We start from the raw sequence: 26,454 nt of genomic DNA on the forward strand, positions 1-26,454 counted from the left end.
ATATATATATATATATATATATATATATATATATATATGAAGGTCTAAAGGGTAGAAAGGAGTCAAAGGGTCCAAAATGATAGAGAGGGACGAAAAGGTCAAAGGGTTCTAAAGGGTGTAAAGGGGTCTACAGGGTCTTAAAGTATGTTGGGGTTCTAAAAGGTCTTTGAGGTCTAAAGGATCTTCAGAGTCTTTGGGGTCTAAAGAGTTTTTGGGGTCTTCAGGGTCTTAAGGGTTCTTAAGGATCGAAGGGGTCTTTAAGCGTCTTTGGGATTGAAAGGGTTTAAAACATCTTAGGGGTCTCAAAGGGTCTTGGGATTCAAAAGGTTCTAAGGCATTTTAGGGGTAGTTAGAGGTCTAAAGAGTTTTATAGGTCTTTGGGTCTCTGTAGGTCTTCGTGGTCTCAATGGGTATTGGTGTTGTAAAGGGTCTTAAAGGGTGTTCGGGATCTTTGGTCTTTGGTCTTTGGGTTCGTAAGGGTCGAATGTAATTCATACACATACTCACGTTCTGTGCAGACAAACAGACAAAACGGACCCAAGTGCAATTTACCCTTTCCTCCGGTGAGGGTAATAAACTCAATAACCCCAACAGTTACCCCCTAATCCGATATGTGCCATGAACAGATCATCGAAGAAACGAGTCCTTAACTACACTAAACCTTAAGGCATCAGACACTCTCGACTAAACACTGGGGGTGCGTCAAGGACAGTTGGGTTCACTGAGCTCAAAAACTGATATCGGAGTGTTGTCAGCAATGTCCAGCTCCGTGATTGCAAGGAGGGGGAGGAGTCGCAGTACTTGTGGGGTCGGCATGGCGTTGGCAAGTGAGGCGAGGGCGATTGAGAATGGGGTGGTGGTGGGAGGGCATCACCCGCCAGTTTGATTGATGAAGTGGTGAACCGGACTCTTCTCAGATCGATCTCCTTTGCATCTCCCCGCATCTCCTCACCATCGACTCAAGTCGATCTCCGCAGTGTCTCTGCTTCCACCCGCTGTGGGCACTTTTATTAGTTCTGGACCACACCTCAAGTCATGACACACTTCGTCCCTCCCCGCTCGCTCTTGGCCGGCGTTCCAGCCCAAGAGCGGGCCGAGCCCCGCATGACCCCTGACCTGGCAGAGCCAGTGACGTCAGAGGGCCGGCTCTGTTGGGCCCAGCCTTCCCAGCTAAAGTTTTTTTGTGGTGGCCTGATGAACCTCTTCAAAACACATCAAACAACCAAAACAAAGGTAAAAAACATGAAATAAAGGTCAAATGGGATATGATCTAATTTTAGACTTGTACTGGGGTCACTTCGCTCGTGGGAATATTAAATGAGGATGGGGGAGAAAGCGGAAGGGGAGGGAGAGGGGAGGGAGGGAGAGAGGAGAGAGCAGAGGAAGGGGGAGGGAAGCGGAAGGGAGGAAGAATGAGGAAGGGGGAGGGGGTTGAGGAGAGTGACGCCTCGTCAAATGTCACTTTACACTCCGGGGGGGGGAGGTGGAGTGGAAGTGAGAAGGATGGAAGAGCGGAGGGTGAGGGTTTGGGAGGAAGTAAGCATGAGCAGAAGGGTTCTTGAGTTGCATTTGACAGTGGGACTTGTGGAGAAGGTGGGGGGGAGGGAGTACAGGACTGAACAAAGTGTGGTACGTTAAAACAGCATGTTAATACAGCACGTGGAAACTTTGGGGAGATGTCCATGGGGGGGGGGTTGGAGGAGGTAAGTGTGAGGGGAGGGGGGAGGCAGCGTGATGGAAAGGGAAAGCAATTTAAGGGACAGGTAAAGGGAAGGCAGCATAATGGGAAGGAAAGGTAAGGCAGCATGAGGGAAAGGGAAGGTAAGGCAGCATGAGGGGAAGGGAAGGTAAGGCAGCATGAGGGGAAGGGAAGGTAAGGCACCATGATGGGGAGCGAAGGGAAGGCAGCATGAGGCGAAGGGAAGGGAAGGCAGCATGAGGGGAAGGGAAGGTAAGGCAGCATAAGGGGAAGGGAAGGTAAGGCAGCATGAGGGGAAGGGAAGGTAAGGCAGCATGAGGGGAAGGGAAGGTAAGGCAGCATGAGGGAAAGGGAAGGTAAGGCAGCATGAGGGGAAGGGAAGGGAAGGCAGCATGAGGGGAAGGGAAGGGAAGGCAGCATGAGGGGAAGGGAATGTAAGGCAGCATGAGGGGAAGGGAAGGTAAGGTAGCGTGAAGGCAAGGGAAGGTAAGGTAGCATGTAGACAAGGGAAGGTAAGGTAGCATGAAGGCAAGGGAAGGTAAGGTAGCATGAAGGCAAGGGAAGGTAAGGTAGCATGAAGACAAGGGAAGGTAAGGTAGCATGAGGGGAAGGGAAGGTAAGGCAGCATGAGGGGAAGGGAAGGAAAGGCAGCATGAGGGGAAGGGAAGGTAAGGCAGCATGAGGGGAAGGGAAGGTAAGGCAGCATGAGGGGAAGGGAAGGTAAGGCAGCATGAGGGGAAGGAAAGGTAATGCAGCATGATCGGAAGCGAATACGGTGTGAGGGGGAAAGAAGGGAAGGCAGCATGAGAGGAAGTGAAGGCATTGTGAGGAGAGGGAAAGGGAAGGCAGCAGGAGGGTTGGAGAAGGCAGCATGAGGGGAAGGGAAGGGAGGTCAATACAATGTACCCAAACAGCAACATTTTCTTTTTAACAGCCAGGTCGATTCTATATAAAACAAGGGGGGAGCATTTAAAACCCAAGCAATCTAACTGGCAAAGGCCTGCCTGTGTGTATTAATGCTCACACATGCAGTGACCTCTGCACCCCTCGAGTTGGCTCACTCTGAATCCGATTTGTACATGCTGCAGTCCCCTCAACAGAGGAGAAAGTGTGAGGGACCAGGGAGAGGGTTGGGAGGGAGAGAGAGAGAGAGATGGGATCGGGTTGAACGAAGCAGAGGAGTGAGAGAGGGAGAGTGGTGAAAGAGGAAGTGGGGAGAGGGATTCCGGCAGATGTGACGCCCAGTTTAACGTCCATCCAAAAGATAGCACACACACTGATGAATCACTCCACCTGTAAAACACCATGATGACAGTTTCTAGCTGGGTTAGGATTCAAACCCAGCCAAGACAGCACAGAGTGAGCATGCATACCTCTCGGCTTTCCTGCCATGATGTGGCGATTCATTACTTCACAACAACTGAAAACATTTTTTACTCATTGTGATGACATAATTTATTGTGCCTTCCTTCCTTCCTCCAGTATCAAATAGTGGTATCACCATTAAAGCCTGAAGAACGCGCGCCAAGTGGCTTCACCAAGCACCCCATGAAACAGTTGAAGAAGCTTTTAATTTTTACTTGTATTTATCTCTGCTGAGGTCGTATCATGGAAGATCGTACAAAAAAGGGAAACCGTATAAAATAAAATTTCACATTTTCAGTGAGCCAGCCTCCACCGGTTTCACTACAGAACAACACGTGGCCAATGCAGGTGAGTAGCCCCTCAACTTTGTTAAAGTTGATCGAAATACATTATTCAGTGAGAGTGCAAACATTGTAGAGTGCTCGCCAGGTGGCTTAAGCACTCAAAGAAGCATTCCAATGAAATGGTTGATAAGGAACGGCTGGCTTGGCAAGCAATGAGCTGTCATTTAAACCACCACCGAAAGGCACCCAAGCAATGTCCGAATTGTACAAATTAACATTTTTTTAGCAGTCGGAAGTGCTGCTAAGTTCAATTTGGGAGCTGAAATTTTGTCATTCAGCTTAGTTTTTAAGAGATTCTCGAGGTTATGGCACATGCAGAAATGAAAGAAAGCGACGAACGCTGGTGTCTCCGGGCGTTTATAAGCATTGCAATGTATCCAGCGATTTGTACATATGATGAAAAGGCATTCGATAATATGAGTGAGGAAAGCGGAAAAAAACCCAAAAACTTTGTCGTTAAGAAATCATTGGGGCCTGTTCCAAGTCAAGGCATGGTTGAGCAGGCCAAAAAACATGGCGGCTTCAGACCCCGGCGAGGTTACCCAGGATGTATTTTCAGACCCCACAGAGAGTGAGGTGGTTGAGGATGTGCCTAATGAAGGATATAATTAAATAAGCCTGTTAATTATCTTCAAAAGGGATGTTTTAATTAACCCAAACACCCAATTTTCACTTCTGCAATTCCTTGGACTTTTCTTAGTGTGCATGCAAAGTTTCAGGCTGCTCGGTTTCATATTTTTGGAGTTATGGAGGAGACACACTAACAGACTGACAAACACACACACACACACACACACACTTATTATTATAGATACATATAATGTTCAAAGATGACATCATGAGTTTATAAGTTTTTCAAAAGCATTTTGTAATCTTAGAACTTGTTCGATATTTACAATTATCTTCACACAAGTCTCTTTTCAACATGTAGAACACCATTATGACCACAGCTTACTTGTTAAGACCAATCTATTCCATAGTCACAATTCGATCTTTAAAGGTGCATTTCTCGGAAATCATTCGAGATGCTTCTCTCATGAACAGAGCATGAGATTTATCTTTATTTTTTAATCTGGAGAAAATCGATGAAATGCTCCAAAAATAAGGGGATACGGCCTCCCTTCAAAGTCCTATTTCCTGACCATTGGAGGGAAATCACAAAACCGTTTATATTTGTCAAACTTCAGATAGCCAGCATTTTGCAGCAAGTCAGAATGTGTCCAGAAAAAAAAAATTGTCTGGTGAGCCAGCACGGAAGAATGCACTCATACGTAAACCTGGACATGGTGTTCCACAACCATTCACCATAAAACTGTACTGCTTGGAATTCAATTGGAGATGGAGGAGTTCGGGGATATTGTCAGAACTTGTCGGTCTCTTGTGTTTGGATGGGAGTTTGTATCTGAGGTTGATGTCGTTCAGGCATGATGGGCCAAGTGACCTCCTGCACCAAAGTTCCTTGTCCTGTATGTCATCGTATTGCCCGTACTGTGGTTCGCATGGTTTACCTACGCGAATCAACATGCCAAAGGAATCCAAGGAAACTGTTGATTGCTTTTCACAAAGAGTAATTTATGAAAAAAATGACCGTTTTGTTCCATGATATGAAGCTTGTATTCAACACTTTTTGGGTTAACTGCTTAGTGCTCTTGCTCATGTCAAAAAATCCTTCCTATAATTCACGGACCAGTGTGTGTTTATGTGTTTGCGTGTTTGTCGTGCAACTTCTCCTCCAGTTGAAGGGCGATTCCATCGACACTTGCTACATCGGATCAGCATGACCTCAATTAATGCATAGGGGTGTTTTATATTTGCCAGTGGTCTTGGTGGCAGTAGAGGAGGATGGAGGGGACGTAAATTCTCCATGTAAATGTGTATCGTGTAGTGTGGCTCCAGGTGAGAGAAGGTGTTCAAAGTCCCCACCCTTTACAGTCTCACATTCCTGTCCCCACATTTTCCAGTACAGAGGTGTTTTGAAATATGCAGCGAGAGGTATATTGCAGACTTTGTTCCTCATACCCTTTAGCATAGTCAACTGAAACTTGGTGCATGGCTTTATTATGACAACCTCCAGAAAGAAAGTTTGAATTCAGGGCGTTTCGTCAATTTTTCACAGATGTACACCTTTTGGGACTTAGAAAATATCACATCGGGTGGGACATGTATTGCGAAACAATTCTCGCTTTTCTTCTGTCCATCTGTTTCCATGTCAATCATCTACAGGTCACAAATTTTTACTCCGATCTTCACGAAACTTCACCACCTGATAGAGATAGTCACAAGCTAATTAGGCGTACCTGATGAGGAAAAGCACTGCAAACGATCCTTATTGAGCACTGCAATCATTGTTTGCGGATTTGGTTAAAAAAAAAACAATATGTCGCACAAATGGGGCATTGATGTCTCCTCTGGACTGTGGATCCTGCATTCCACCTTGCACTCATGAAAATAGTATTCCCTGGGCCCGGTGTTGTTCCTCATTATCATCAATGATTTTTCCGACTCTTTTGAAAATCCTGCTTATCTCATTACTGACGATTCCACCCTGTACTGTATCATTTCTCATCCTTCAGACAGGCGGGCAGTAACTTCCTCCCTCTCTGCAGATATTGATAGAATCAGGAGCTAGTCCAAAACTTGGAACGTGTCTTTCAACCTCCAACAAATCCCACAAACTCATCCTGTCTCTTTGAGAGGACTTTCTGGCAAAACCTCCCATCTATTTCCTGAAGAGGTTAAGTCACTCAAACTTTTGGGCCTCACCATTAGCCATGATCTTTTTTGGGCAGACCATATTTTCAAGATGGCCTCCAAATCCACCATGGACTGGGCATCCTTCGTCATGTAGGGTCTTTCCTTGGCCAATCTGAACTTTTGACGATCTACAAGGTCTTCATCCACAGCTTAATGGAGTACTGGCCTCCCCTTTGAGCTGGCGCCCCCTGCCTCACACATTTCCCTTCTTGATGCCGTGGAAGATAAGGGTCTCAAAATATTTGCGATGTCGTGTGATGAAGCTGAGGTTCTAGGTCTGTAAATTTTGCATCACAGTCAGGTTGGTGGCCTCTCTGTATTCAACCACCTCCATTTTGGTCTTGCACCCTCTGCCCTCTTGGCTCTATCTCGCCCAGGTTCCTGCAGGGAGCGCACGGTCTACCAGTAACCCTCTTCTTGTTAAACTCCCAAAATGCAGGCTCACTACTCACCTCCACTCATTTATCACTCTTTTTTCTCACTCATAGAACAAACCTCCCTACTCTCTCCGGTCCCATTCTTTCCTTCAGTGCTTCAAAGCAGCTCTTTACTCCTACCTCATATCATCCCCTACCATATTCATGATCTCTTCTACCCCCAAATTATCCCATTCTGAAGCACTCTCTTTTTCCAGGTTATTGGTGTTTTTTACCCCCCTCTTCCTCACCTCTTCTCATTTGTTAACTGTCGGTTGATTTGTTTCTTTTCTGTTTCATCCACACTTCCCCTTCCTCATCTTGCTGTTTCATTCAGCTTACGTGCTGCTTGTTCACCCCATATGTCCTTCTCCCCATCCCCTTGATCTTCTGGTCTTCCTACCTTTCCAGTTTGTTTCCTTCCATGAGCCTCAACAATGTATATTAAAAAAGTACAATGTAAGATCTGGGAATCATTGGAATTATCCATCATGAGGATGAAGTACAAGTCCTGCTCCTCTTTCACTGCTGAGAACTTAATGACCCCACTGTCTTCCATCTCTCTTTTGGTATACATTGGAGCAAATGCCCTCAGCTTCTGAAGGTTCCATATGATATATCTATTCATCCCTTGCTGGCTAATCTTCCAAAATGAAAGCTTTCCTTTCACCTCGATGCTCTTTATATAGCCCCCTCCCCACCCCACCCCACCCCACCCCACGCCATCTGTATGTTTACCAAATCCTTGCTTTTCTCTCCCACCCTTAAAAGTGCGACCACATTGCCATTTCATCCGAGTCCCGCAAATCCGACTGTGATAAGTTCACTTCAACTCAACTTGTCAAGTGTTTTAATTTCTCTACAACATCAAGGTTCTTGGAAGAGCTAGGTGATGGAAAAGGTGTGAACTGACAAGAGGGCACTGGGGCAACTCTTACACCCAATAATCAAGGGAATTAATGAACAGGAATATACAGAGACAGACAGAGACAGAGAAAGAGAGAAAAATTTTAAATATGGGAAGAAAGACAGAGAGACAGAGAGACAGAGAACTGCAACCTTTCAAGTAAGAAGAGGTTAAGGTTAGGAGGTTTCATGGGGGGATTCTGGGCAATAATGGGGGTGGGAGAGAGGTGACAATGATGTGGCAATGCACCACCTGCTTGAAGCCTTGCAGGGAAGAGGGAGAGATAGCACCACCTCTGGAAGGCAGTTCTACTTGCTTGAGAATGAGAACTACAACAGGTGAGGTGTGCAGTCAGCTTAAATAGTGGAAGTGTGACCAGGAGGGAGTTACTGGATGAATAGGGATGCATGATGGAGTCATAGGACTGAGAGAGAGGAGAGAGCTAAACCAGAGGAGCGTTACTCATTCATTTTTCTTGAAATCTGATCACCATCACTCATTATTATCAATCTATACAACTTCAATTAAGTCCTCAATAAGCCCGAATATTTTATGATACAAAGAAAAATATAGCCAATAAAAGACAATGCCTTTGTACAAAAATTTAGTTTTTGATGTGATCCAACCTGGATATTTATTGTTCAGATGCTGAACTTCTTGTCAAGAACAGGATGAAGTAAACACATGACCTTCATCAATTTTAAATACGGGACTTTCGAAATGACGTGACCCTATCGTGCGTGCGCGATCAGGATTTTCACCGATAATGCCTCCGAAAGCTTCAAAAAGAAGCCAAAAATACTTGGAAAAGTACATGAGAGAAAGCTGGGGTGTTTGCCTCGACACAGCGAAGGTGTTGGAGGGAGAAACTGCATCTGGTTTGGGTGCTTCTGAACACTGATGGGAAGGACATATCTGAGACTTGTGAATGCACATTGTAAGTTTAAAATCAACTTTCAAAAAGAATAATTTTACTCTTAATCATGTTGGGGGGTGGTGCGGGGGTGGGGTGGGGGGGGTATTTCTCGTATTTCCGATACCAGTACACCCACTGACAATGGAAGCAGCAGGAATGGTCATGTTGTTATCCTCTCGGCGTATGTAGATTACAGTAGATCGAGTCTCGGGTCCGTTAGTCTGGGGGAGACGTGATGAGCATAGAATGCCTCAAGAACGTCGGGATTCCTCCCTTTCAGTTTAGTGTTAAACAGCAGTAGCGATTGTTTAAAAAAGTAATCATATGTGTTTGTAGTTTTTTTTTTAACTTCCGGTAGGGGTGTCCCACAAAACGCCACAATAAGGTATTTATAAACGTTAACGTGGTGTCTGTGAACGGAGGAAAAACCCCTTGGGGAGAGGGAAGATTATTGGTTCACGCGTCAGTAAGTGACCACTATATTCGTTATGTGTGTGTGTCTGTCGGTCTGTCTGTCCTGAACATAGCTCCGTGGGTTTTGAACCAATCCTGATAAAATTTGGGTGGGAGGTTTATATCATGATCTAGTTGTGTTTTCCTGAGAATGGGCGTGCTGCGCCCATTATGGATGGAGCCACACCCCAAAAAACACATGTTTTTTGGGGTGTGGTCGATTTGTGTAGTCGAGGGGGTTTGTCGATGTGTAGGGGTGTGTAGTCGAGGGGGTGTGTAGTCGATTTCAAGTTAGATCTTCTCCGAGGGGGTTTGTCAAATCTGGCAGGGGTTTCGGTATTTGGTTAGCCCAATGGCACCTGCAAAGCCCCAGTTCGGAGTTCGAAACTCCGAAAAATCGGAGTTCGATTTTTCATTTTCGTACCAAGGTCAAGGTCACAAGGTCACAAACTTAGAAAATGTCAAAAAAATCAATAAATTGGGCATCGAGCTCCTAGGGTTTTCAACTGTTTTGAATGAAAGTCGGGATGCAAGTCGTGCACTTCGAGTACTAAAACTTTCATCATTTACGTCTTTCCCGAATCCCGCCAGTTTGCCCGTGGCGTCCCCTCGAAGGTCAAAAAAATTAAAAAAAGGCGAACCGTGTACATTGCTCGTGAACCATCGCCGTCTCCAGACTTGTTCTTATTAACATCATTTTGTAATAACATTAATATGATGCTATTATCATGAGTGTTGTTATTACCCTCACCGAAGGAGAGGGTATTACTTTTGGGTCCTTTGTTGGGTGGTCGCTAGACTACCGTTATTCTCAGGTTTTCCGTCTGTCTGTATGTATGTAATGGACAGCTCTGGAGGCCAGAGTAGTAAACCGATTTTGATGAAACTTGACTAGTAGGTTCATACCAGGATCTAGTTGTATGCTTTTGAGCACCGTTGCTATGGACGCCACCATTGCCGAGCAACGGGACTTTTAAATTTTTTGAAAAAAATCCGAAAAATATTTATATATTTTTTTTTCGAAAATCAAAAATCGGCTTCCAGGATTTTATGCGCACGACAATCAACATCTTTGTCAAAAAATTTCAGCCCGATCCGTCAAAAACTGAATGACTAGTATGCAATTATATAGCGACCACCCATGTCGCTTACCGGCTTGTTGGGTCCTTTGTTTGTTTGTCCGTTTGTCTGTCTGTTTGTTCACACAGAACTAAGGTGTTTTTCTCTGCAACCGCTTATCAGATCGAGACGAATTTTTCACCATTGGTACGACGACTCATGTAGAATGTTTTAATGATAAATTATGACGTCATAGATCACGTGGTGTGGCAGCCATGTTGGAAAAAAGGAAAAAAAAACTTTGGACCACTGTATCTCTGAACCCGCAGCAAGGAAAAAATTAAAACGGCATTTGGCAAGTGCTCCTCATGGGAAATGAGTGTGATTTTGTACTATATCATAGGTGCCTTCATTATGACATCATAATTGCATATGTAGAACGCCACATCCGATCAGTATGAAAATTTTTGAGGGTCATTTAGGAATAAAATGGTCCACAATTTTTTTTGGGATGATATCGTTGGTCGCATGATTCGGCAGGCATATTGCTTAAAAATAAAAAATAAAAACCTTAAAAAATCTTCTTTGAAATGGCTGAACCGGTTATTATTGTTAGCAGTTGTAAAGTGGCAGTTCGAATTATGCATCTTATTCATTACGGAACACACCAGTACACAAACACCACACAAAATACGCCGCGTGAAACTTCACCAACACCACACAAAGCAAGTCCTGATGAGGGTCTGCAATCTCTGATTGCTCTTTTTCTTGTTACTTTTGTTTTTAGAAGTTGCTTTGGAAAAATGCCACGATAAGCTATCTATACACCTTAACACAGATTTTTGGGGATATTCCGGGGGAGCAGACAGATTAAGTCGCCATCACCTCCACCATGTGACCCTTACTCCCCCTGTCAAGTTTGGTTGAAATTGGATAAGTACCGACTGAATGTATCGCGGTCAAACAAACAGACACCAAATTGTGTATTTTAGTAGAATTTCCGCGAGTCCGATATGCATCCAGAAACACAATAATTATGGCTAACCATTTCTAAATTGCCACTCTTTCGTTTTAGTACTGAAATTTATGTTAAAACGACGAATTTGGCTTCCAGATTTTGCGCTAGCAACTGCAGCGGCGAGCAGAACCGAGTCACTGAAACGGCATTACATACACAGCGCATGTACAAAAGTCTTGTTGGCATTCACACGTCATTTCGAAATTCCTGAATTCAGGAAAAAAAAATCCAAAAGGAATTTCACCCCATTTTAACAAGAAATGAACTTCGGAATATTGTTTGGTTGTGACGACACAAATGAATGCCCAAAACTGACAATGGAGCCGCATGCCAATCCGGGATCATTACATAAATTTAAATGTTTGAAGGATACGCGTGAAAAAAGCTTGCGAGACGATTTGACGTGTTCGGCTGAAATACTCTTCAGTTTCTCCACTTTTTGACGATGGAGGTGCCGCTATCTGAATTGCAGCTAATAAGTAGTGCATTGGTGATTCATTTTTTAATCAACATGAGAGACATTGACGAAGTTAGATTTGTTAAAGGTATTCAAATGCTGAATGCTCGGGATCGTATTATCACGGACTCGGTCTTCTTATAATGGGTGACGCGAGTCTGCCAGAGATGAACTCCCAAGATTCTGAGTGTAGGCGTTTTGCACAGCGACGGCTCTATTGTGCCGTGTGGTTGAGAATATTTAACTTGGCCGGGTTGTGGTTTCAGCGTGCCCGCATGGTTTTTAAGGGGAATTTGGTTACGCTGGACGGTGATTCCATGGATCCAGATCCACAGGAAATACACTTGAAAAATAGGTTTAATACATTTATGAGGATGTGGTGCACAGCACGAAAACAAAGAATGAAGATTAAATAGAAATCTGGTTTGTGTGCTGAAGCAGACAGTGATGGGGGTGCTTGCCTAAACCTTAAACCAAGCTTATTGCAGACAGACTTGGGTGAGGACACAGGACAATGAAGGAACAGACAGGATGGATGGGGCAGAGGTTTGTTTGTTGGTCTTTCTTTCTCCTGGGACGTTCAGATGCACACCATGGGCACGAGCGTCAGGCTCTCTTGCGTTGGTGTGGGATGCTCCGGATGCTGATTCGATCCGGAATCCATGTGAGGCTGTGAACTGGCTCACCCTTACTCTTCCTGCTTCGAGAACTGCCCTCAGTTTTTTGCTAGGAAGACAACAGCTGATGACCAAAGCAGGTTGGCAGACAGTAGCTTATGCCCTCAGCTCATGCCTCTTCACAGCTGCTTGCGTGTCTGAGTGCGGTTGTTTTTATAGCCCCCCCCCCGCCGCCCAAATCTCCAGGGTGAGGCTTCCTTCCGCTGCCCAAGTTTCACGCACATACTCTCCTCTGGCACTCACAATAGCCTGGTGTTGGCGCAGTGGTTAGGGCAGCGGCTTGGGATCCAAAAGGTCCTGAGTTCAATCCCCGTTGGGCCACTGAATTAATACACCAGGGGGTTCACTCAGCCTGTCATATTTCCGAGGTCGGCGAAATGAGTACTAGTGTACTGGGCCGGTGTATACCCCGGTTAAAATAGGTGTACCATATTCCTGTGTGTCGTAAGAGGCGACCAGGGTTGCGTCAGGAAGGGCATCCGGCGTAAAAACATGTGCCAAATCACAATGCGGATCATATGGATGATCCGCTGTGGCGACCCCTAAAGGGACCACCTGAAAGAAGAAGAAGAAGAAGACTCTCCTCTGGCACTCACAATGAGGGAATGATTAAGTAAGGAGCTTCCCAGAGATCCGATCTTACCAAGTCCTTGCTAACTGGGATTACAACGCGCTATTATTCATTACGAGATTAATAATTAAGCCCTCATTAATTCTGAAGTTATTTTTGTAATAATATAATTCCCAAACCCAGAAAGGCTCCTCGGTTTGATTAAAAATAAAACTTTGTGTTTATTCTGTGTGGGAATTTGTTGAGGTCAAGAAGAGACGAAGCTTGCTCGAGCATCCCAATGATTTGAGTTCATTTCCCAAAGAACTGCAAGGCAGAGCTCATGAATATCTCATTGAAGACATTGTGTTGTGAGGGCTTTTGGATCCACTGGGTCTGAAGAAAGTTGCAGACATCCATTATTATTAAATTTTTTCCCCCCCAAAAAACCACGTCACAGACGTGTATGTTCTTCAGCCGTGTAAACAAGAAGTTCATGTGGAAATAGGTTCGGTTAAAATAGAGTGGGAAACTTCTTGGCTTTGATGTCATGGTTCAAAGGGATTGCATGATTCTCTGGGAACTTGATAGCAAAGCCTCACCCACACAGAATGACTTCCTTTTTTATTATTATTATTATTATCAGTACCACGTGAGTATGAAAATACGAGCTTGCTTGTAGTGACCTCTTGGGCAAGGGTTGTGTGCTTTCATAACAACACTGCAAACCATTAAAGGAGAGTTACAGCAAGGCCATGGCTTTCACGTTCTGTCCTTCAACATCATGATTCGACTTGAACATTTGCTGTGGGAAGTTGGTATCATGAAGCTGTTGACATAACACAATAACTATCTATGTTAAGATGTTTTGTTCTCATAACCTGAAATAAAATAAAACTCACCCCATAAAAATTGAAACTTCATGCAACTGTTGACTTAATTAATTATTATTTACAGAATTCCTTCAAAGACCTCAACGAATAACAAACTTGAACAAATCTCACCGGTAACGTCTAAAGATGAAGAGGGGGGGGGGGAGAATAAAATGCCTTTTATTTTAAGTAATTGCAGATTTTTTAATTTTAGAATTTTAGACTTAGGGAGAATTTTAAATAACTGCAGATTTAAACCTGCTGCGACAACCAATTGGGGGGAATTATTCAAACAAAACAACAAACAGAGTGACGTCAGAGCGGTGAAGTGGCTTCACGTTTACACATCTATCATTTGCTGTGTTCAATAATCTCATCGGAAAGAAAATGTACTCATCAGTAAATGTACATTTTGTTTGAAGCATCTGATTCGATAGAAATCTGTTCCTTTTTTGGCCATTAAAACAGGAACCAGGGTCACAACACCTGGAATTACAGATTACATATATATATATATATATATATATATATATATATATATATATATATATATATATATATATATATATATATATATATATATATATATATATATATATATATATATATATATATATATATATATATATATATATATATATATGTATATATATCAGCAGAAACCCATGGTCAAAAGTACCACGATATTAAAAAAAAAAAGGAAGTCATTTATTCTTGCACTGCTTTAAAAAGCTCAAAAATGGGAAGTTATATATTTCTGAACAGGAAAGAAAAGAAAATACATTTTCGGGCGTGATTGAGGTTACAGTCTGTTACCTATACAGCACCTGGGTGTTGCCAATTAATGCACTGCCTGGGTGATGCCAATTCACCGCCCGGGGTCCGGGTTCAATAATAGCAGTCTGTTGCCAACACACCGCCCTGGTTAAAAAATTTTTTTGAGTGATTGAAATTTTTTTTTGTAGTTTTCCCAGGGGTTTGGATAACTTGAAGCAACTTTTACTGAATATTTCTTTCTCTCTGAGGAGCGTTTCCATGTTTCAGGGTGGGACAGACAGACAGCATGAGCTGAATGTACACAGGAGGGCCATGCCATTCGTGGAGGTTACGTTCTTGAAAATCCCCATGAGCCGCAAATCCATAATGACCAAAATTATGGGGTAATGGGGGAAAAAAAGGGTTAGGGACTTCAACTTTAAAATTTAATCACCCCTTACTTTTTCACCAAACTGTATCCATAATGAACTAAGATGTTTGTGCACTGGTTTTGTGATATTTATTTACATGAATAAAAGAGTTATTAAGAACCTAAAATATAACTTATTTTCTTGACTTATTAAGATCATGAAACCGACCTTTAATAATAATGATGATAAACTTGAACCAATAATGTGATGGCTATATTGATGATGGCGCCGATAAAGATGCGTTGGTGGAGATTATGGCGATGATGATGTTGAGGGATTTATTGTGTTGATGGCCCGTATTAATTATGTGAATAAATGTCGAAAACAGTTTGCCAACCCACAATTATTTGAGTGTGTTGACTACAATCCTCAAACCTTGCCTCAATAAATTCATCGCCATCGAGGTAATGCATGAAAGCGAAACCCATGAATGGCAAGGCCCTCCCACATACATATCTCCAAGGTGGACTGGACTCAAAAATTAAGAATTTTATTGTCTGCAGGGTATTCTCTGCAGGACAATCCGAGAGAGACATACAGTGCCTATAGAGAATCCACACCCACTTTCAAAATTTTCACCTTTTGTTGCCTTATGGCCTGGAATTAAATTGCATTAAATGAGACTTTTTCCACCATTATTGACATATCGTAAACCACAACTTCGAAGTGAAAAAAAAATTCTACAAATTTTGGAAAATTAATTGAAAAGATAAAACTAGAATATTGTTACGGCTGTGGAAATTCGCAAACTGATTCAAATTCGCAAACGAAATTCAGGGCCCATAGGTGAGATAACTCTAAGTACATGTGCAGTTAGCCCCAAACCCGTTGTTTAGAGGGAAATTTATGTGATTCATTTGGGCTGCGATGCTTTGAGATAGCTGTTTTTCTGTTCTATCTTTATTTTGAACCAACTACGTCTCAACCGCCATAACCATCAAACCACCACCGATAAACCCTACACCACCCTCACCTCTCTCCTTCTACGGCCATTCCCACACCACCTGTTAACACTGAGCGTCGGGCTGTCTTGGGCTCGTTCAGCGGTACGCACCGAGCCGCGAGTGCAAATAGCGGCCTTTCCGAGGGAGAATTCGGATCAAGAACGCGACACGCCCACTTCTGATCCGTCCAATTAGCAAGCGCGGAGCGGCTTGGCGCCACCTCCAGGTGCGTCTGTGTGAAATCCATATATGCAAATTCTAGGATCAGGGGAGGTTCACGCCAACTTTTCCTCCATCCAATTGGCGAGCGTGGCTCCGCCCCCGAGGTCATTCTGATCCGGAAATTTGCATATTGTTTCTCCTGCCGGCCTATAAAACGGCGAGCGCAAGGCGAATAGGGAGAGGCAGAGTCAGTTTTTGGTAAGAGAGTCATCGAGCAGAGTGTGGCAGCAGCAGAGTGTGGCAGCGGCAGAGTGTGGCAGCGGCAGAGTGTGGCAGAGAGTGGAGTCGGGTGGCGAAGCCATCGAGTTGGGTTCTGCAGTCGGCTGAGGAGAGTTGTGGGAAGAGGCCAAGGAGCTCGGGTCCGAGGCGAGAAGGACGGCGGTCGGCGACGAGGTCGCGGTGGGAGATCGCTCGTCGCGGGACCCAAGCCAGCCAGCCATTCTCCCTCCCCCAGGGCATCAACAATTCCCCCTTTTCCCCGCGCTGAGATAGTGCAACAAAGGGAACCCCGTTCCCACCCCACTCCAAACGTCGTGCCAACGAAACCCGCGAAGGAGCACGGAGTCGGGGCACAGCCACACGGCCACATCTGCGGCTCGTCCGCCGACGCGTCACGAGGACGCGGGTAGGACCTACCCGGTCTCGCGGACCTGGCCGCTCCTTCAGGTCCCGCGCACATATTGGCCTACAGGCCCGTCTGCCCCCTTGTCTATGAGGGTGGCTTCTTTCCTTTGCTTTTGAGTAAATGTGTGTTGGGGCCGTCTGTAAAGTAGAACTGTATGTGTTTCCGTGTGTGTGCATAGTCGGTAGTAAGTCTGCGTCATTGTTTCTTTTGTTTTACTGATATAGGTGCATTTTGACTGTTTGGCTGTATATGTGTGCTCTCCGTGTGTCGCGTAATAAGCGTAATAACACTGCTTGGTTATCCCGATAGCACGGAACAGACCGCTGAAGCAGTTCGTGTCCGGAGTCGGCCTGCGGCGAGGTACGATTGCCTGGTCGACCATCCACGCAGGTACTAAGGTAGATCGAATTTGGCGAGCAACCCTATCCTGCGCGGGTGGGCAATTGGCACGGTTGTGGTGGGGTTAAACCCACACCCGTGACTAGCTCACGGCGTTGTTCGGAGAGGGTAACGACAGAATTGTCCGTTCCGGTGGGCGAGGAGGCCGCTATTCGAGTCGAGCGGCCGATCGCACGCCGGGGGGTGCGAATTCGCAACAATATCTTGGTTGAATAAGTGTTCACCCCCCCCACCCCCTTATAATAGCAATTGTAAATAAGCTCAGGTGGAACCAATCACCTTCAAAATCACAAATCAAGTTAATTGGTCCCCACTTGTGTTAAATTGCAGTCATTCTGATTGTTTTGAGATCATCTGTTTCTGTAGGTTTCCTCTGCTGGGTGGTGCATTTCACAGCAAAGATTAAAGTATGAGCACCAAGGAGCTTTCAAAAGACCTCCAGGATAAGGTTGTGGAAAGGCACAGATCAGGGGATGGGTGGAAAAATATTTCAAAGGCCTTGAATATCCATTGAAGCATAGTCAAGACAATCATGAAGTGGTGGAAGGTGTTATGGTACCTTGAAGACCCTGCATAGAAAAGAACATCCCCTCAAACTGGATGACCAAGCAAGGAGACTGATCAGAGAGGCCACCAAGAGGTCAATGGCAACTTTGAAAAAGCTACATGCCTTTATGGTAAAGACTCGTCACTGTGTGCATATGACAACAATATCCCAAGCACTCCACAAGTCTCTCCTGTCCAGTAGGGTGGTTAGAAGGAAGTCCACCTAGAGTCCCGTTTTAGGTATGCAAAAAACCACTCCAGAGATTCTTAAGCCGTGTGGCAAAACGTTTGGTGGTCTGACAAAACCAAGATGGAACTTTTTGGCCTAAATGTAAAACGTTTCATTTGGTGCAAACCCAACTCAGCACATCACCCAAAGAACACCATCCCATCATGTTATGGGGAGGTTTCTCATCATCAGGGATTGGGGCATTCGGCAGGATAGAAGGGAAAATGGATGCAGGAAAATACAGAAAAATCTGAGAGAAAAACATGCTGCCCTCTGCAAGAAAGCTGAAATTGGGATGGAAGTTTACCTTTCAGCATGACGACCTGAAGAACACAGCCAAAGCTACACTGGAGTGGCTAAGGGACAAAAAGATAAATGCCTTTGAGTGGCCTAGTCAGAGCCCCGACCGAAATCCAATCGAAAACCTGTTGCATGACTTGAAGATTGCTGTCGAGGCCAGGGAATCTGGTGATATAACCACCACAAATTGCAATAGAAACTTTTCAAGTGTTTTTTCACTCTAAATATACAATAGAATGACAGACTAAAAGTCACCGAAAATCCAAGTCGGGGAACATGTTTATTTTTCAAGATGGCTGCCAAAATGGCCGCCAAAACTGGTAATTTTAGAATCAGCCCTATATCAGAATATATACAGGAGACATCACCAGGGTTCATGTCTATCAAGGGTAAAAAGAGAACAGATGACTGCCCCAGGTGTGGGCCGTACTGCACTGCCTGCATAATTCCAGACCATGCTGGATGTGGAGAGCGTACTGTTAGGGAGATCTTCCACAGGAGGTCGAAGTTGGGAGTTCTATCCTGCTCCTTCTTGTCTTCCAGTAATCCATACCTCAGTGAGGCTAATCCGCTGCAAGGAGATTTTAGGTGTCGGATGTTGATGCGACCCACTGCTGCAACATCCTCCATTGTAACAGATATGCGTGGTACTCTACTTGTGGTCTGTGTCCTCGGGGTTGCAGTGGCAATTATGCCCATGCCATGGAAAGTGTTCAGGCCATCAATTGTCCTAATGTTATGGTCTACATTGTTGGCCACATACTGAATGAATTGGCCTTCAGTGTAGTTTGGTATGTCTGTTCCTTGGGTGACTGCTGCACTGAACTCAAATTTCTGCACTTCCTTGTATGAGCTACAGAAACCGTGTGCATAGAGAGTCAATGAGAAATTTAGACCCAAAATCGTGGTGCATTTGTACGCTTAAACCTATCTGTAAGGGAGCAATTAGAACTCTTGGTCGAATGCATTGCATAATGGTTTGGCCCAACGATGCTATTTTCTTATCGGCATCCTTCCTAACTGCGAGTTTCTGTAGCAGAAGCTTCAATGATTCAGGTAAGAATGACATTGCCTCCTCAGTAGATGTCATTGTACTTGAATCTGGGTATACCTATTTTGTCTCTTCCACTGATTTCACAGCACTTTTAATCAGTTTGGCAGCAGTCGCAATGAGTCTCATTTTCTCTGCAGTGTTGTTGCTTTTCTTGGGTTGACTGTGGAATTCGTGGAGGACAGCGGATGCTTTGTGGCAGAATGTAACCACATTTAGTTTTCCATTGATCTCAGTGATCGTTATGTTGTCGCCGAAGTGTTTTTGAAGTTGATCTTTCATGTATGTAAATACATATGATTCACTGTCAGTGCCACCCAGAAATTCATCCATTTTATGTATTAGATCTTGTATAGTTGTTTGTTCATCATCATTGGCCACCAGATACTCGGCTACCTTAATGAAAGCATCTGCTTGTACTGAATCGGAGGGACTGCCCTGCTTAGGCCGTTTGGGAGGGATCATTTCTTCTGCAACAAACTCATTTGGTATTTCCCTTCCTGTTCCAAAGTTTGTGCTGCAGAGGTTGTGGTATACCGCATCTGCAGCATGTAGATCCTGCACATACTCAATCCTACCTCTGACAGTGTCTGACCACAAATCATTGCGTTCTTTGCATACCTGCATTATGGTCTTCTGGAAATCCATTATTCTGACTGAGATAAGTTTATGTGTTGGTTTGTGGGGTTTCTTTTGCATCGCATACACCACAAAATATGCAGTTTTCGTTGTAATTCAATGCCATACTTGTGGATCAACGTGCACATGGTGAACTACTGGGAGCTGCGGAGTCATGTCCTCGCTTTTTGTCGTCACCGACTATGCACTGTGGGGAACAGAAGTCCTTCCTACACTTTAGTAATTACACTGCAATATGAAAATAAAAGAAATACTTTTGCGCGATGACAACAATAATACAATGTACCCAACATATCTTAGAATTTCATTCATTTCCGAAATGTCTGAACCAAGGAAATTTCAAGATGTTTTATTGATATATGTATCCCAAGTAATTACTTATATTTGGCTATTTCGAAATATGCTAGTTTTGGCGCCATTTTGGTGGCCATTTTGAATGTGAAGTCTGTGACAAGTTTAAAAAGTGTCCAATAACATGTACCTAAGTGTTTCACATATATATATATTTTTGCACTATTACTTGCTGATATAGGGCTGATTCTAAAATTATCAGTTTTGGCGGCCATTTTGGTGGCCATTTTGAAAAATAAACATGTTCCCCTACTTGCATTTTTGGTGACTTTCAGTATGTCATTCTACAGCATACTTGGAGTGAAAAAACACTTGAATAGTTTCTATTGCAATTTGTGGTGGGTTTGGCGATATATTTTCATAGATTCCCTGGCCTAGTCCATCAACACTCCCCACGCAACATGACTGAGCTTGAACAGTTTTGTTCCGAAGAATGGGTAAATATTGCCCAATCAAGGTATGCAAAGTTAGTAGAGACTATACCAACAGACTTACAGCTGTAATTGCTGTCGAAGGTGCTTCCACCAAGTAGTAACTCAGGGGAATGGACGCTTATCCAACCAAGATGTTCTAGTTTTGTATTTTTAATTAATTTTCTAAAATTTGTAGAATTTGCTTTTCACTTGGAAGTTGTAGATTACGATGTGTAAATAAAGGTGGAAAAGTCAGATTTAATACAATTTCATTCCAGGCTATAAGGCAACAAAAGGTGAAAATTATGAAAGAAGGTGTAGACTTTCTCGAGGAACAGTAGAGGGCTGTAGCTCTGCTCAGCTCATGCTGAGTCGGCAGAGGCTATGCAACTGTTGAGTCAGAAGTCTTTTAAAAATTTGTATGGATTTTTTGTTGTTGTTGATGATCTTGTAGGGGTAGGGGGTGGTGTGGAAATCCAATGACATTTCCCCGAGAGTATCACAACATTCGATTTATAATTGCAATTCAATCATGTTAGGATATGTCTTTGGTATAACATGGTCTGTCTAAAAATGATAAGCATTGGAGTACATGCTCTGAATATATTAGAGTCTGATCAGTGGTCAAAATGCACAATGACATCACCTACTATAATAGTGAACGCATAAACAACAACTTAATTGTTAACATTTGTGCATAATAAGGGATAAAATAAGAATAGGAACACATTCTTACAGTAGACTTGCTATGTTCAGGGAAGGTAGATTTGACGTAGAGGCCTCCGGTGGCACTGGGCATGTAGTCATTAACTAATGTTGCACATCGACGCCAATGAGCTTCCATTACTGTTACACCAGCTATGGCCTGGAGGACATAAACCAAAGCAGGTATTAAAATGTGGGTGTATGTGTATATACAACCAACAAGGAGAATATGAATGAATGAAGATATATATATATATATATATATATATATATATATATATATATATATATATATATATATATATATATATATATATATACACACAATATTAATATATACACACAATATTAATATACAAACACAATATTAATATACACAAAATATTAATATACGCACAATATTAATATACACACAAGATTAATATCCACACAATATTAATATACAAACACAATATTAATAAACATACACAACATTAATAGGCACACAATATTAATAAACACAGTATTAATACAAACAATATAAATTTCCACACAATATTTTAATATACAGACACAATATTAATGTGCACACACAAATTTAATGTACACACAATGTTAATGTACACGCACAATATTAATTCACACAATATTAAACACAATATAAATATACACACAATATTAATATACACACACAATATTAATATAAACCAAATATTAATACACACAAACAATATCAATACACACACAATATTAATGTGCACAAACAATATCAATATAAACACAATATTAATATGGACACACAATATTAATAATCACACCCAAAATTAATATCCACTCACTATTAATATGTATATACACAATATTAATATGCACACACACACACAATATTAATATAAACCAAATATTAATACACACAAACAATATCAATATATACGCACACACAATATTAATATATACGCACACATAATTAATATATACGCACACAATATTAATATATACGCACACAATATTAATATGTACACATCTGTTTATATTTTATGCCTGGTGTTTGCTTCATGGTGAGGGTGACAGTCTTGGAATCCTAAGGTCATTTGTTCAAATCTTGCTTGGCCATTGAATCAATACCAGGTGGGGTTAACTTAGCTCCTGTCATCCTTCTGAGGTTGGCAAAATTAGTACCAGCTTACTGGGATGATTGAGCCATTCGAGTATCCTGCGTCAGAGTGGAAACCTGTCCAGGATTGTGCCCAATAGCCCCAGAGACTGCTTTAACAGCACTGATGCTCTGGCATGGCTTGTTTTCAGGATCACTTACAACTTCACGAAACTTCTTGCCAATATACTTCGTATGTTAATCAATTCTGTTTGTTTATACAAATGTTCTTTGGCTGAAAAAACAATGATTTTACAAATCCACAATCTTAAAATGGATGCCAATGATAATTTTCTTGAGGGCAATATCACAACATCTACATTCAACATAGCAGCAATCATTCTTCTCCTTCTCTTCACCTTCATCCCAACATTTTGGGGTCAGCCACTAGGATCACCCTTCTCCATACCACCCTCTTAAAATCTCTTTCCACAACCTCCCTCCATCTTAATCTCTATCGTCCTCTGATATTTTCCATCTGATTGGGTCAGTCCATGCTTTCTTTTCTTTCTTGATCTTTTTTCCCCCATCATGTGTCCAAACCACAACAACTTAATCTGCGATACTTATAACTCCAGCTCTCTTGTGTATCTCCTCATTCCTCAACCACTCTTCATGACACTATGTGAATCCACCTTTAAGCATTCTCATCTCTATCCTCTCCAAAAACTCCTCTTCCCCTTTTCTCAAAGCTGTCTTGTACATTTTAATCTTCAATTTTCTCGGTATCCTTCCATCAGAGACGACTCCATGAACCTCCTTCCATTTTACCCATGCTGCGTCACTCTCTCCTGGATTTATGTTTCCATGGTAACAATCACTCGTAATTGTTATTAAATATAAGAAAACAAGACAATATCGTCTTGCATTATATCTATTGATTTGGAAAGTTGTGATGGAATTCACAAGTCGTTATATATTTATTTAAACATTTGAAAATTTCCTTGAGTATTCGTTTTTTTGAATTGCGTGTACTTACTTTGCGAAAGCCTGCTCCAGCCTCCATGTACTTCTGAGTTAAGTCACTTGCCATGCTCATAACCACTCGCCAAACGATGTAGTTCTGTATTGTCCTGCGGTCGTCATACATTCGGTACCGACAAGCAGAGGAGGTTTGTACCTACATCATAATGGCGGTGAAAATATGTTGTTCGTTCATTTGTTCGTTGTAGACAATGCTTACCTGCTGGTGTAATTTCCCAAAACACCAGCCAGCCTTTCCAGGTAATCTTTCCCATAAACGATCAATCGCTCCTCGGGTGTGATGGAGATGTTAACAGGTGTCATGATGTTGGTGATAAAATCATACCAGTCCAATCCCTGAGAGATTAAAAGCCAATATTAGGAAATTAAACACATGTACAACCTTTCAGTAATAGTAATACGAGTTCCCTAATCCAAGGAACTTTGACGCATGAGGCCATTCGGCCCATCAAAGCCTGTGCTATTGGAACTAACCTATGGGTGTTTGTCCATGCTCTACCCTTCCAAATGCTGAGCATCGAGCAAGGAAGCAGCTCATACCATTTTTAAGAGTTTGGTACGACTCGGCTGGGTTTGGACCACGGACTTCCCACACTCAGAGCAGATGCCGTCACCATTGTGCCACTGAGGCTGGTGGTCAAAGACTGGTGATAGATCATTGATTTTCACATCCTGTGGTTAGGTTACTCGTCTCTTAAAACTGTTTTGTTATTTCCCTCCAATGATCATTAAATATGACATTATATGAAGGGACATTGTTGCCTTTATTTTGGAGCATTTCCTCTTATTTAGTCTGGATAACAAGGATTCAAAAATTACGAGAGATACGTCTCATGCTTCGTTGTGATAAAAGCATCTCCAATGATTTTCCATGAATGCACCTTTAAAGATCCAATTGGGACTAAAAAAAAAAAATTGGTCTTCACCAGTAAGCTATGGCCAATAATGGTGTTTCACATGTTTAAAAGAGAATTGTGCAAAGAAAATTCGAAAAATCGAACAAGTTCTAAGACGACAATGAACTTTTAAAACAACTTAGAAATTAATGATGTCATTATGTTTGTATATATATGCGTTGTGTTTGGGGAGGGGTTGAATGGGGTTGGGGAGAGTGGTTGGATGGACCAATGATTGAAGTCAATTTGGTTTGTTTTAATAACTCGAATAAATTCACACATAAAATATTATTCATTGCAAAACATATGCTCGTCTTCACATTCCTTTAAGCATTGCAGAGAATATTGTCGAAAAATCATGAAAGTAGCAAAAATTGTTTGGTTCTGACATCACAGCAGCTGAGCTTGGACACCTTTTCCTGGGACACCATTTCGGAGGACATACAAGGAACCCTGCTTGCTCGTTTATACAATTTTCTGAGAGTGTATTATTAAACATCACCCAACAAGAGTGCTGTTGTAGGGTTTGTTTCTACAATTAGTGCCCCCAATTTTTAATGGTACCCCAGAATTTGTTAGACCCCTAGGGACTAGTTAACCATCATTGAGGCTTTTCTCCCATTTTTCTGCCAATGTCCAAGCTGTATTCTCGGAGTTGGCTGGGACTTTCGGAGTGAAATTTTGCATCAATGATGGGAATAAAAAGTTTGCGGGGGTTGACGTATTTTTTGACCTTGACCTAACTTTAAGGTCATGACCTAATTATAGACGTCTTGACATTCTCACCAAAACTGGGCTGTTTGTCTGATCAGAACAAAATTGGCCTTGCTAGATAGCCAAGAGCAAGCTGCATTTACGATCAATTTACATAATAACCCGCTGGGATTTAGGTCAAGGTCAAATGACGGTCTGAAAAAAAAAGCACATTTTTTGTCATCGTTCAATTTTGCCAATCCGAAATCTTCAAAGATGTTCTTGCATCACAATAATGTATCTGCACTGAAGTTGTGCACCTGATAATTGTTTCGTGTCCTTGACCTACTTTTTTTGGATTGTGACCAAATTAACAAAAAAAACACTTATTTTTAATTTAAATTTGAATAATTCTGCTCCAATTTTCATCATGTTGAATGATAGATTGTAGATGGGGACACGTTTTATTAATTTATACCCGGTATTGGCTTTATGGTTAGGGTGGTGGGCTTGGGATCCCAGGGTCCCGAGTTCAAATCCTGCTTTGCTATTGAATTAATACCAGGTGGGGTTGACTCAGCCTGTCATCCTTCCGAGGTCGGCAAAATGAGTACCAGCTTGCTGGGAAGAATGAGCCATTCGAGTATCCTGCGTCGGAGTTGCGACCTGTCCAGGATTGTGCCCAATTGCCCAGGAGACTGCTTCGGCAGCACCGATGCTCCGTACAAAGTGTGGTCTGAATGGTTGGTTGGTTTATTAATTTACACTCTATCCTTAAATGTGAGGTCATATGGCAGTCAAAAAAATATGGCCATCATCGTATTGCGGGCCCAAGGTAAAGTTGTGGGCAATCGCCAAGGGTAAGAATGGGGAGGATGGAAAAGGTTTACCCATGGCGATCGCAGATGTCTAGTTGCACGTGTTATGTTAGAGATCACATAAAGAACTAGAACAGTCCATCATTGTAACACTAATACCAAGTTGGATTTAAATCCATTCAGCTGTTCTCAAGTCTCACAGTTTTTACCTGGCATGATCCCTTCATGCCAAAATCTTATCAGTTACTCTTTCCATGATTATACATATTTGTGTCAAAATCGAATTACTCGCTCACAATTTGGCGTGGTGACAGAATTTTTACTGAACATGACCTATAACCTTTGACCTCTTAACTCCAAAATGTCATCAGTTCATCTTTGCATCATCATACATACTTGTATAAAGTTTGACCCAGATCCCTTTTGCCATTCTGAAGTTATTGCGGAAAAGAAAACCTATCATCGATGGACGAAACGTCAGATGGACGGACAATCCAAAAACATAATTCCTCAGGCGACTTTGTTGGGGGAGGCAGAAAAAAACTTAATCTCCCTCCCACAGGAGGTGTGCTTGAAAATATTGTGCATGTCATGTTTAGAAAATGTTGGCGAGGCTCGTGGAGGAACTACAACACAGAAAAGACCAGGATGTAACAGAACAAAAAGAACAGCAGAAAGAGAGAGGTTGGGTGGTGGGTGGACATTTCAACAGCAGGGTTTAGGGCCAAAATAAAGGGAAACTTGGAGAAATAAGAGATGTGGGAATAAAAAGAGCAAGGGGAGGATACATGGGGTGAACAAAATGGATACAGCCACAAAGTCTCAATCACAGA

General features: G+C 42.6%; 1 protein-coding gene across 5 annotated transcripts in view; it reads right to left on the reverse strand.

Moving 5' to 3' along the window:
* Positions 1–26,454, reverse strand: part of LOC147029161 (membrane metallo-endopeptidase-like 1) — a 154,489-nt gene that overhangs the window by 72,168 nt on the left and 55,867 nt on the right. For all 5 annotated transcript variants that reach the window (XM_085876259.1, XM_085876260.1, XM_085876258.1 and 2 more), the window contains exons 11-13: positions 23,414–23,550; positions 23,210–23,303; positions 21,130–21,258 (exon numbers count right to left, since the gene is read on the reverse strand). In XM_085876259.1, coding sequence (XP_085732385.1) covers positions 21,130–21,258; positions 23,210–23,303; positions 23,414–23,550 — 360 coding nt within the window. The remainder of the gene's footprint in view (positions 1–21,129; positions 21,259–23,209; positions 23,304–23,413; positions 23,551–26,454) is intronic.

This window comes from Eptatretus burgeri, chromosome 4 (assembly GCF_056783735.1).
Source record: "Eptatretus burgeri isolate ZD-2024b chromosome 4, Ebu_testis_v1, whole genome shotgun sequence".
NCBI classification, from domain to species: domain Eukaryota; kingdom Metazoa; phylum Chordata; class Myxini; order Myxiniformes; family Myxinidae; genus Eptatretus; species Eptatretus burgeri.